The 13,556-nt window shown below is 38.1% G+C and overlaps 1 protein-coding gene across 4 annotated transcripts in view; it reads left to right on the top strand.

The window, feature by feature from the left end:
- The window catches only part of LOC125933671 (phospholipid-transporting ATPase IB-like), a 222,555-nt gene that overhangs the window by 111,625 nt on the left and 97,374 nt on the right, over positions 1-13,556 (top strand). For all 4 annotated transcript variants that reach the window (XM_049646742.1, XM_049646740.1, XM_049646743.1 and 1 more), the window contains 2 exons: positions 3,552-3,724; positions 12,483-12,666. In XM_049646742.1, coding sequence (XP_049502699.1) covers positions 3,552-3,724; positions 12,483-12,666 — 357 coding nt within the window. The remainder of the gene's footprint in view (positions 1-3,551; positions 3,725-12,482; positions 12,667-13,556) is intronic.

The following is a 13,556-nucleotide window of genomic DNA, read 5'->3' as shown; positions in this document are numbered from 1 at the left end:
ACACAGAATCTGAAGCAGGCTCCAGGCTCAGATCAGTTAGCACAGAGCCTGATGAGGGGCTCGAACTCACGGACTGCAAGATGATGACCTGAGCCGAAGTCAGATGCTCAACTGACTGAGCCACCCAGGCACCCCTAGTCTTTAATAAGTCTCTTAAGAGTATAATAAATATAGAATAAAATGTTATGTTTTAACTCTTCTACTGTTAAATATTAGATGAAGGCTGAGTTATACTTTTTATTTCTCCAAATTATACACAGCAAAGGCAGCTGAGACGTGTTCAAATTTGTGTTTACAAAGTTTGTGACTTTGTGGGTCTTGGTTGCATAATTAGAATTTTCCAGAAGCTAGTCTTGTGAGTGAAAACTCTATTTCACTTCCATATTGTGATTTCCATGGTGATCTTGGTACTTTGTTTCTTTAAGATTTTCTCTTATGTTTTAAGTTCTTGTAAACTTTAGAGTTATGTCATTTTCAAAATTCATTATTCCTGAATGGATAAAGAAGATGTGGTTTACACATACAATGGAATACTACTTGGCCATAAGAAAGAATGAAATCTGGCCAATTTGCAGCAACGTGGATGGAACTGGAGGGTATTATGCCAAGTGAAATAAGTCAGTCAGAGAAAGACAGATACCATATGTTTTCACTGATATGTGGATCTTGAGAAACTTAACAGAAGACCATGGGGGAGGGGAAGGGGGAAAAAAAGTTACAAACAGAGAGGGAGGGAGGCCAACCACAAGAGATTCTTGAATACAGAGAACAAACTGAGGGTGGATGCGGGGGTGGGGGAGAGGGGAAAGTGGGAAAGTGGGTGATGGGCATTGAGGAGGGCACCTGTTGGGATGAGCGCTGGGTGTTGTATGGAAACCAATTTGTAATAAATTACATTACAAAAAAAGTTTACCATGTTAGTAGAGATTTTAAAGCAATCTCAATGCTTCATATTCACACATTTATTGAAAATGCTGCAAAAGAAAAACGGAGCCTCCAATTACAACAAAAATTGGGAAGGAGTGTCATTTTCCACTTAGCAAGCAAGCTCACCACTCATTTCAAGACATCAAAAAAAAAATTAATATTATAAAAAACCAGAACTCATTATTCCTAAATAATCATTACTGATACACTTGCTTTACATAATGAAGCAGATAATGCAATTTTCCCGTATAATGTGCTGCAGGTTGTGCTGTGCAGAATTTTACATAATTAACGTTGGCAAATGGCTCAGGTAGTCATGTTCTAGAGTGAACCATGTTGGAGGAATTATCTTCACTCCTGTTAACATTGGCAGCATGAGGACTGGTAAAGAAAAACGAATAATTTAGGAGTGGAAGAAAAAAAATAAGATGTTAAGACTGTTAAGCTTTAGCTCCAAGCATTTACGTGTTCCAAGTAACTGTAAAATTGAAAGCAATATATTAATCAGAAAAGCACCAAGTTTTGTGTTCAGTGATGAAATGAAGTTTGAGAAGAGTTATTAGCGTATAGGAAAACTTCAATTTTGCCAGATTATTTTGGGGTCAACAAAATAACTGCAGTCATTTGAGATCACTGATGGGATATGTAGTCCACTGTGTGGAAAAAGCAGAAGTGGAAATGTTGAATATGATACACGTATAGTATATATTATAGCTCTTACACAGTACGAAATCAAATTTTAAGTGTCTGAATTTCATCTGTTTTTAGACCTGCAGGTTTATATAAAGGCCTTGGTAATTCAAGGATTATTAAATTACCTTTTATTTCAGGAAACACAGTAATTTCATTTGAGTAATGAGTAATGAAGGCCTTCTGAGGAAAATAGGAAGGAGGATTGTTTCATTAAAGCTTTTGGAGCTTGATACCTGTTATGTTTTAAAATTTTTCCCCAGGTGCCACATCTTGTTAAAATTTCATTCATTAACATGTTTAAGAAAAGTACAGATCATTAAAAAAAACCTCTGATTTCTACAGATGACTGAATAGAACTGAAAAGTGTAGTTAAGCAAAATAGTTAAATAATAAGCTTTTAAATATGATTTAGTATTTTATGGCACTCATTCCACATAGTCGAAGAAATGAAAGAGTTGGCAACAGTCAAGAAATCTTTTGGCACGCTTATTAGTTCACTAATCTTGCAACAGAAAGTGGTAACTGATACTATTTTTATTTCACTTGTATTTGATGAAGGAATTTTCTTTAGCATTAATCTGCATGACTTATAGTTTTGTTATGTATTTTCCTTAAAATACTCCACTATCTGTATTTTCCACTCTGCTACTGGCATGGGGAGTCATTTCTCTAAAATTTTGAGCTTTCAACAGTTTATGTGAATTATGAAAGAAAGGAAGGATGATCTGAGGAAAATAAGCTAAGGGAGGTGACTCCCACATATCTTAAATTGAACAATGAGTCTCTAAAACTTCTATACTTCCCCCTTAGAAACCGGAGACTCAGTTGTGTAGAGTTCACTCCCATTATTTTGTTCCCACCTTTGACATTTTTCTCAAAAATTCTCTGAACTTTCTGGTATGCTAGCACCCATTTGTATTTTCCAGCTGATACGAATTCACTCTTCTATACCTTTTGAAAAGCAGCTTTATTGAGATATGATCCACATCACACACAAAAATTATGTTTAATGTGTACAATTCAGTCTGTTTTAATATTTTCACACATACATGCAACCGTCACCACAGTCAACTTTTAGAACACTTTGATCACCTCTAAAAGAATCTCCCTACTCTTTAGTTACCATTTCTCTCATCTTCCTTCCCCCACCCTAAACAACCACTAATCTACTTTGATGGATCAGGGTCCCTATATGCTTCAAACTCTATGGGTTTGCTTATTCTTGACTTTCATGTGAATTGAATCATAATAACATAGTCTTTTGTGACTGGCTTCTTTCAGTTACTGTATTTTTAAGGTTCGTCCATGTTGTAGAATGCATTAATACCTCATAACTTTTTGATGGCTAAAGAATATTCCATTGTATGGATATTCATACAATATTTTGTTTATCCATTCATCAGGTTGTTTTCACTTCTAGGCAATTGTGAATGGTGCTGCTATAAACATTCACGTACAAGTTTTGTGTGGACGCAGGTTTTCACTTGTCTTGGGTGTAGAAGCCTACGAGTGGTGTTGCTGGGTCATCTGGTGAACTCACGCTTACCCATCTGTAGGACCTGTCAGACTATTTTCCAAAGTGGCTATATCATTTTACATTCCAGCCAGCAGTGTTTGAGAGTTTTGGGTTTCTCTAAATCCTGATCAACATTTACTGTCTGGCTTTTTGATTCTAGTTGTGCTAATAGGTATAAAGTAGTATCTCACTGTGGTTTCTCTTGGCATTTCGCTGGTCATCTATGATGTCACTCTTCTTTTCATGTTATTTACTTTTTCATTTCAGTGAGATACTTGAAGGGACGAATGAGGTAAAAAGTATGCCTCTGCCTACCATATTGATTCAGAAAGTCTTTTATTTATATTTATATATGTATATATAAAATGAGAAAAATAAGTGTTCCCCCCCCCCCCCCCGCCCCACTCTGTTTTAGGCAACACAACAAGCAGTTAATCAGAACTGTCAAGATCTTGGAATCCTGTTAGGTGAAGAAAATGACCTGGCCCTCATCATTGATGGTGAAACACTGAAGTATGCCTTCCATCCTGAAGTTAAGAGGAGCTTTATCAATTTGGCCCTCTCATGTAGAGCGGTATTATGTTGTAGGTAAGGATATATTCACTGTTCTTCTCCCTTCCCTGCTATATTTAACATAAACATGTAAAGAAAATGTAGACATGGAAATAGGAGTTTTTGTAGAGGAAAAGTTCCTTATTGATGAAATATATGTTCAAATTGGAGAGAGATATCTGAGTTTAATTCTAATCGTCAAGCTTAAGATGTAGTAGAAAACAGATTATAATTTTTCAATGATAAATTATTGATGTATTGACCAGATGAAAGGTGTCTCCAGTAAGAACAAAGGTCCTCTATTTAATTGATTTAATAAATAAATAATTTCTATTAAAAAAATTTAATGCTTATTAGAGAGAGAGAGAGAGCATGAGCAAGGGAAGGACAGACAGAGAAGGAGACACAGAATCCAAAGCAGGCTCCAGGCTCTGAGCTGTCAGCACAGAGCCTGACATGGGGCTCAAACTCACAAACCGGGAGATCATGACATGAACCAAACAAAGGCAGATGCTTAATTGACTGAGCCACACAGGCGCCCCTATTTTTTTATGTTGCTTTATTTATTTTTGAGAGAGAGATGGACAAGAAGACAGAGTATGAGTGGGAGAGAGGCAGAGAGGGAGGGAGACACAGAATCCGAAGCAGGCTCCAGGCTCCCAGCTGTCGGCACAGAGCCCGACATGGGGCTTGAACTCACCAACCTTAAGATCATGACCTGAGCTGGTGTCGAACGTTTAACCTGTTAAGCCTCCCAGGTGCCCCAGAGGTCCTCTATTTATAGTGAGGGGCATATCTGAAAAAATTCTGACACCTAGAGAGAAGTGAAGTTATCGGTGTTACTGGAAATCTAAACATCAATTTAAAGAGGGAAATCATGTACAACAAAGATGGATGGAGCTAAGAAAATAAACTAAGTACAGAGTAATTGTTCCTTTCTCCTGAATAAAAATATTAACTGGGCCAATTATGAAGACGTTTTGATGCCTTGGACTTCTAAGTATTGATTTAGACGGGTTTCTCAGTCGTCAGGTTCCCTATATGCTTCAAATGTCTCCCCCCGGTGTCCTTCTTTGTTCACGTTCATTCAGCATCAGCTACAAGAATTCGGCAGGTTCTGTTCTTTATTGCACTCTCACTTGTCACGACTGTAGTTTAGCCTTCAGGATTCTTTGTGACATAGCCTTCCATTAGTTAGGACCGAAATGACAGAAAGCTAAGTCAAGTTCGCCTTTGGGCTAAAAGGGAATTTATTAGCTCACATAGTTGAAAATTCTGTTGGCAAAGCCAACTTCAAGGGAAGCAAGCAAATTTATCAACAGTTCGCCAGAATTACTTTTCTTTTCACTATTTAGACTTTATGGAACCATTTTCATTTTGCATTCGAACAATATTTTAAGGAGTGTTCGCGGTCTCTCCACCTGAACCTCCTACTCATGCTGGAGGAAGCAATGAAAGGACATCATTGAAGAGGGGAGAAAACACGGGCTAATTTTGCCACAAAGGCTGGACATTCCAGCAGTTGGCTTGCAGTGACCTAGTGGTGGTTGGTCCTAAATCTGGCTTTACTCGTGGCTTGTTGTAGGGTTCCAATGTTGTCTCCCTTTTGATCCGTCTGGTGCAGGCTTTATCCCCAGGCTAGATCCCCTTTTGGCAGCAAGTTAGGGGTTGAGAGACCTCGCATCTTCATAGGACTGCATCCAGGGGAAGTTTCACATCTGCTTTCTCCCATAAGTCTCAGCAAACGGGACATCGTGCTTGGCTCTGAAAGATGCTTGCTGCCGGCAGCCTGAGATGAAAACAAAGGGATCGTATACATGCTGGTAACAGTGGGAAGAGCTGTTCTACCCCTAGGTCCAAAGGGATTGGAGGAGGGGAGTAGTCACTGTGCCTGGATGGAAAGAGTCCTTCGGAGCCGGCTGCCTCTAGAGGAGCAGTGAGCGGTAGTAGACAGACACAGCCACCTGGAGCGGATGTGGCAGGGAGGAGCAGGGGAATGTCCAACTTGACCTCACTCTCCTCCCTGTCCAGCTCCTGCAGGGGTCACTTGTCAGCCCACCGCGACACCAACTCTCAATTATCCAGGTTTATGTGGTCCAGTGTCTTAGTTTTTCCCCTTAGTCCCATCATCCCTTTAAGGGTCCCCATTGGAGGAACAGTAAACATAAATGAATACAAAACTGAAGTCTGTTGACTGAGGTACATCCTGAATGATGGAAACAATTTGGTATGGACCTGGCTGAAACTACTTTGCAGAGGGAGTGGTGGTGGAGAAGGAGAGGAGAGTCTGTCTCTCACTTTCTTCATGGCTGCAAACTTTTATGACTGAGTTTTTCTGTATATTCTACTAAAATTTCATGAGGAATTTCTAGTCTGTACTCATGAAAGACATCTGTCTGTGGTTTTATCTCAAGTTTTTGAGTGGCTTTGTTATCAGATCATTCTAACCTGATAAACTGATTTGGGAGGTGTTTCTTCATCCTGTTTTCTATACTTTCTGTAGTGTTTGGTATGATTTCTTCCTAAAATGTTTGACAGACTTCACTGTTGATGATGCCACCTGGGCCTGGACTTTGTAGGAAGGCTCTGATGAGTAATTCAATTTAGTAAGCAAATATTTTCTACTACTTCTTCAAGTTTGTGATTTGTGTCTTTCAAGGGATTTGTCCATTTGTTCTAGCTGTCAAACTTGTCGGCATGAAGTTTTTCACAATATTCCTTTATTTATTTGTTACTTTTGTGTGACGTGTGGTGGTGTTCCTTCCCTTCCTCATATGGATAATTTACTCTTTTTTTCCTTGATCAGTCTAGTTAGGGCTTTACCAGTTTTGCTGATATTTTCAAAAGGCCAACTCCATGGTCTGTCCAGTTTTTTATTTATATTCTGATATATATTTATAATGTGTATGTAATGTTATGTGTATATAACATTAATATGATGTGATATATGTGTATTATAATATATAACGATATAATATTCTGATAGACAATATAATATATACTCATCTGGATTCTTTTCTACTTTCACCTTACTTTGGATTGAACTCATTTTTTTCTCATTCCCTTAAGGTAAAAACTTTTATCACGATTTAAAATTTTTTTCTACTATAAGCATTTCAAGATATAAATCTTTAAGCACTGATTTAATTACATTTCACAAATTCTGATATGTTGTGTTTTCATTATCATTCAGTTCAAAGTACGGTATTTTCTAATTTCTCTTGATTTCCTTTTTGACTCATGGGCTATTTAAAAGTATCGAATTCTCACACATTTGGGTATCTTCCCTGTTATTGATTTCTAACTTAAAGCTATTATCAAAGAAAATACTCGGTTGATTTTTTTTCTTTGGTACTTTGTCACTCTCTTGTCTTCTGGCTCCCTTGTTTCTGGTGAGAAATTCACGCTGTTGTTACCCTGTATGTGATGTGTCATTTTCCTACTTTCTAGATTTTCTCTTTGTTACTGGGTTTCATTCATTTAGCTATGTTGGCTCTAAATGTGGTTCTTATTGTATTTATTCTACTTCGGATTCAATGGATCCCTAAATTAATGTTTTGTTTTGTTGTTACCAGATTGGAAAGTTTTCAACCATTATTTTCTCAGGGGTTTTTTTGTTTGTTTGTTTTTTGTTTTTGTTTTTGCTACTTTTGTTTCCTTTGCTTCGGGACTCCAATCACATGTATGATTGAATGCTTGATGTTGATTACAGACCCGTGGCACTGCCACTGCATTTTCAATTTCAACTCCTTTCTTTTTGGATTGCGTATTTTCTATTGATGTAACTTCAGATTCACTAATTTCTTCCACTCAGATCTGATCTTAAGTTACGAAGTGTATTGTTCACTTCATCCCAGAGTTTCTAATTTTTTTTTAATAGTTTCCATTCTTCTGTTGGGATATCCTGTTTGTTGACTCATAGTTATCATAATTTTCTTTCTTTGAACATATTTTAATTCTGTGAGCGTATTTATAATGCTGCTTTGAAGTCTTTGCTAACTCATATCAGGTCTATTCTCAGTCAGGCTGCTTTGTTCACTGGGAATGAAAACAAATACCCTTAAGTTTCTTGGCACATCTAGTGATTTTGTTTTATTTAGAGTAAAAGTGGCTATTGTGGAAAAATACAGTGTAGTTTATCTGGATTCTAATTTATTCTTCTGCATTTTGTTGGCCCAGTGTTTTCGTAACTTGCCTGGACTCAGACTGTGAAGTATGTTTCCCTGTTCATTTGCAGTTACTGGTATCTTTCCTCAGCCTTTTTTTTTTTTTTTTTTTTTTTTTTCTTAAGCCTGCCTTCCCAGGAGTTTCTCCTGTGCCTGCAGAGTTTAGTCATCACGCAATTATTTGGACAAGTTTGTGCCTAGACAAGTCATAGTCTGACGCTCCTACCCTTGATGCTAGGGCCATATGCTGGTTGGAGGAATGCTTTCAGAGGCACAACAACATGAAAGCCTCTCTGGGCTCTTTCCTGCCTATCCTGACTTTAGTGGTCAGTTCGGAATACGGGCAAGTTGCTGACCTCAGCCCTCCCGTGATTCTTTTGTTGCACGATCTCCCTGTTACATTTCTAGCTGGTTTCCTGCCCTCCCTGAACTGAGAGAGCCACCCCAATTGGTTAAGATGTGGGTGTTCGTTATCTGCTCCAAACCACGTCCTCCGTGTCTTGGGTAGTAAATCTGCAGATTTTCCCTCACTCCCAGGTCAGGGGAACAGGAACACCTCTAAGGACGAAGGTCACAAACTTGCTGCACTTCTCTGATTTTCATGAATAAATATGTCTCGAGTTCTTTTCCACCTTTGGGCATTTTCTGATGGGCTGAAATGCTTGTTCTTAATCACATTTTCCAGTTTTATACTTGTTTACTTTCTGAAGGAAACTGTCGAATATCCTTATATGCCATTAACAGGTATAGAAAGTTTTCTTAAAGTTTTGACCAATAATTTGCTTACTGAAGTCATTTAGAAATAAAAAAGCTTAGATACTTGGAGGGTGTCATATGGTATTTGTTACAATTGCTTAATCAGTGGCACTCAGGTAAACATAATTAGGAGAGAAAAATCTAATTAATCTAGAAAATTCAGTTTATCGGGGCGCCCGGGTGGCTCAGTCAGTTGGGTGTCCAGCTCTTGATTTCAGTTCAGATTATGATCTCATGGTTCATGGGATCAAGCCTTGCATCGGGCTCTGCACTGACTGAAAAAGAAACTTAAAAGAAAGTTCTTATCACCATATGCCATAATTTATGTTTTACTTACTTGGTTTATTGTCTGTCTCCTCTCCACTGGAACATAAACTTCATGAAGGCAGGAATGCTTATGTATTTTATTCTCTGCACTATTTTCTGTATCAAGAACTGTGCCTAGCTCATATGTAGGGACATCAGTATTTGCTGAATAAATAATAATTAATGCATATGAGATTACCTGTAAGTAGCTTACGCAGAGAATTCCAAGCACAAATATAGCAAGAAAACTTGTTTTTATATACAAGAAAGTATCTATGCCATATAATATGTTGAACCTATTGTACAAATTTTGAATGGAAACCATTTTATTTTTTATTTCTAACACTGATTGTATTGATAAAGAAGTCAGTAGTGTGTGCCATGGAAAAACCATGACATTATTCCAGTCAATTGGTTTAGTTATCTTTGTAATTCCATGAAAACAGAAGATAAAAATACTACAATTTTTAAATCAAGTCAAATGTGACTAGAGTGTTTGTTTTATAGGTTGGAATCTATTATGTGCTCTTTCTACATTGTTGTTGAATTTGTTATTTGGTTCCATGTTATAGATTAAAAATCACAATGAGCGCTGACACGTGAAATACTATGTTTTGGAAGGTTTTTATACTTTCATCTTTCATTCAGATGAAAAGAACAGAAATTAGCTGGTTAATGTCTGTTTTGAATTTCTCAAACTGTGTTTTAGGGCTGTGTTTTCTTATTATTTTTGTGTCCTGAAACAGCATATTGACTTTTTTTCCTATCCTGAGTAGACTTTTCACCCTTCGGTTTTTGTGAATAGATGGCTGTGGGGTATATATGTTTTTTCAGCCAATAAAATGACAAGATAAACTTTGCCAGACATGAATGTAAAGATCATCAATTGGGTATAACCCTAAAATTTCAAGATTAGGGTAATTTGGCTTAATACTCATACCCGGAAACATGACCTAAAGTGTTTTATTAATTTAAGCTCATTTAACAGATAGGTATTAAAAGACTATTATTATTTCAGGATTTATTTTCATGTATGGGAGGGAGATCCAAAATCAGAATAGTGGTAATCCAGTTCTATTCTTTTCTTTTTTTTTTTTTTTTTTTTGTAGTTTTAATTTAAATTCTAGTTAGTTAACATATAGTCTAATACTGGTTTTGGGAGCAGAATTTAGTGATTCATCACTTACATATAACAGCCAGTGCTCATCACAACAATGCCCTCCTAATACCCATCACCCATTTAGCCCATCCCCCACCCACCTCCCTTCCAGCAACCTTCAGTTTGTTCTGTATAGTTAAGAGTCTCTTATGGTTTGCTTCCCTCTGTTTTTTCTCCCTTTCCTTATGTTCATCTGTTTTGTTTCTTAAATTCCACATATGAGTGAAATATGTTGTCTTTCTCTGACTTATTTCGCTTAGTGTAATATACTCTAGCTCTGTCCACATTATTGCAAATGGTGAGATTTTATTCTTTTTGATGGCTGAGAAATATTCCATAGCACGTATGTGTGTGTATATATAATGTGCCACCTCTATGGACATTTCGGCTCTTTTCATAATTTGGCTGTTGTCGATAATGCTGCTATATAAATCATGGTGCACGTTACCCTTCAACTCCGTATTTTTGTATCCTTTCGGTAAATACCTAATAGTGCAACTGCTAGGTTGTAGGGTAGTTCTATGTGTAACTTTCTAAGGAACCGCCATACTGTCTTCCAGAGTAGCTGTACCAGTTTGCATTCCCACTAACAGTGTATGAGTGTTCCCCTTTCTCTACATCTTGCCAGCAACTGATCAGAATTGATGTGGAGCTTTGGCAAAAGGCCCAGAACCACCTCACAAAAGGACTGAAGGATTCAAGGATGTTTAGCAAGGGGAGGAGAAGGCTTAGTTGGGTCCCTGTAGTTCTCTTTTCATATTTGGAGAGCTTCACTGGCTCAAACGATAGAATTAAGATTTGACAGTATGAAGAGTCAAATTTGGTATTAATATGAGGTACGTTTTCTTTTTTTTCTTCACAAATATCATAGTTTAAATATAAAAGTACTTGCCAGACAAAATGGTGAAGCTATTATCATTGTAGTTATTCCAGTAAAAAAAACCAAAACAGTGTCTCTAGATGGAAACTAAACTTACAAATGGTTTCTGGAACATCCTCTACTTCGGCAGCTTTTCACACTGTATCTACAGCGTATTAATGTTAACTCACATTTTCCTCATTATGAAACCAAAGGTTTTCCATCTGTGCTTCTGTCTTAAAATGTGGAGTGTGTTCTAGTCAAGGGAACTTTAACAATCTCACCTGAAATTTGAAAGGTTGAGATTTGAATTAGTTTTTAGGAGCTGTTTTGTGGGAAGGGGATGAACACTCACTTACTAGAAAATAAAACCTTTGTGTGTCCCTGATCATTTTGGATAGAGGTATGTAGCCAATTTATTTAGTGAATGAATACATAAGTGATAAATAAGAGAGAAAAAAATTTGTTTCTCTTTCCCTGGAATGTCTGTTAAGTATTTTGTATAGACAGGGTCTGCTAGTCTGAAATATTTGAGGAATACGAAATTTGCTTTCGTAGCTTGTCTGGGTTAAAAGAAAGGATCAACAGTATCCTCATCTGCACCGGACACATCCACGGGAAAGAAGCAAACATCTGTTATTTTCAATCACTTACCTTTGGATTGTTATTGTCACCACAGACTCCTGACTGAGATCTTCATGTTTCTCTGTCTCCTTGTAAAGTTCACTTGAGGGTAGTTTGATTTTCCTAGGCTACTCCACATACTTATCCTTTGGGGGAAATGCCTTTATACAGGTTTAGAAACAGATCTTCACTTCTTGCTCTCATGTAGCGAGATGATGTGAATTAAGATAGCAGGCCGGTGTTAGAAACAGGGAGCGGTGGGGAGAATGGCAAATTGAAGAGTTTGTCTCCATGTAAACGAGACAACTGACACTGTGTACTTCTTTGGGGATGTTGAAGAAGTTACTGTGTGCTTTCTTTGCTTTACTTCTTATTTTGGGTGGGCGGGGGAGGGAACTTTACAAATTTTTGAGTGTAGCTGCTACACAAGGATACGTTAGTTTCAGGTGTACCACGTGACTGGAGATTGACTGGACGCCTGTCTGTTACGCGCGCTCAGCACAAGTGAGCTACCATCTGTCATCACACAACATTAGTACAGTATCACTGGCTCTATTCCCTATGCTGTGCCTTGTATTCTCGGGACTTCTGTTCCAGCTGAAAGTGTGCACCTTCCACCCCCTTTCACCCACATTGCCCATCCCTTCACCCCACAGCCTCCACCAGCCATCAGGTTGTTCTGTATTTATAGGTCTGATTCTGCTTTTTGTCTGTTTATTCATTTATTTTAGATTGGTGGGTGGAACGTTTTTATATCTGTTAAAAGCTTGATCAGTGTATTGGAAAATTTATCAGTAGCTGTCATTTAAAGGTGGTTAGGTGCAGATTACCGTTGACTCCATGTTAAAGGCTTTTACGACAAGGTGAAGTAAAACAAACCAACATAAAACACTAAAAAGTGGTGATTTCTGTCTTCTTTTCCAGGTTGTCTCCCCTCCAGAAGGCAGAAATAGTCGACGTGGTTAAGAAGCACGTAGGGGCCATCACTCTTGCCGTCGGGGATGGTGCCAATGACGTTGGGATGATCCAGATGGCCCACGTGGGTGTGGGAATCAGTGGGAACGAGGGCATGCAGGCCACCAACAACTCAGATTTTGCCATCGCACAGGTCAGTGGTGTGGGCACGTCGAGTGCATGAGGTCTACCCCACTCTTTAAGCTGCTCTTCGTATGCAACTACCAGAACATTTGGGGTTAAGTTTTGTCCTTATACAGTTTGCAGCAAAAAGGTTTTTCTTGAGCAGTTATGGATTTGGTCCAACTGATACCACTGAGCGTCTGTAGCTCTGCTAATATAATCTATAAATCCCCAGTCTCTTCAATCTGTAATGTGTGCTTTACTTTGTGGCATCTCTTGATGAATATTTCTTGAAGACTTATAACCTCCCAATTTCTGCTTTTTAAAAGTAGGCACCGCCCCTTGGCAGATATGAAAAAAAATAGACTGTATATTTTAGTGTAGCTTCACAGCAAAATTGAGCAGAAAATATAGAGTTCCCATATATCCCCTGCTCCTACCCCCACCAGCCTTCCTCCCGCCATCAACATCCTCTGCCAGAATGGGACATTTGCTATAACTTACGAACCTACATTGACCCGTCATCGTGCAAAGTCCACAGCTTACATTAGGGTTCACTCTTGGTGTCGTACATTCTGTAGGTTTGGAGAAAGGTATAATGACAAGTATCTATCATCACAGTACCATACAGAGTAATTTCACTTCCTTAAGAGTCCTCTGCACTCTGCCTATTCATCGTTCCCTCTACACTAACTCACTTTGGCAACCACTGATCTATTTACTATCTCCATAGTTTTGCCTTTTCCAGAATGTCATATTCATACAGCATGTAGCCTTCTCCAACTGGCTTCTTTCACTTAGTAATATCCATTTAAGTACCCTTCATGTCTTTTATGACTTGATAGCTCATTTCTATTTAGTGATGAATAATATTCTACTTTCTGGATGTACAATACTTTGTTTATCCACTCACCTACTGAA

This window comes from Panthera uncia, assembly GCF_023721935.1.
Source record: "Panthera uncia isolate 11264 chromosome A1 unlocalized genomic scaffold, Puncia_PCG_1.0 HiC_scaffold_16, whole genome shotgun sequence".
NCBI classification, from domain to species: Eukaryota; Metazoa; Chordata; class Mammalia; order Carnivora; family Felidae; genus Panthera; species Panthera uncia.
The sequence above is the reverse complement of the archived record's forward strand: the minus strand, read 5'-3'. Positions and strand labels throughout refer to the sequence as shown.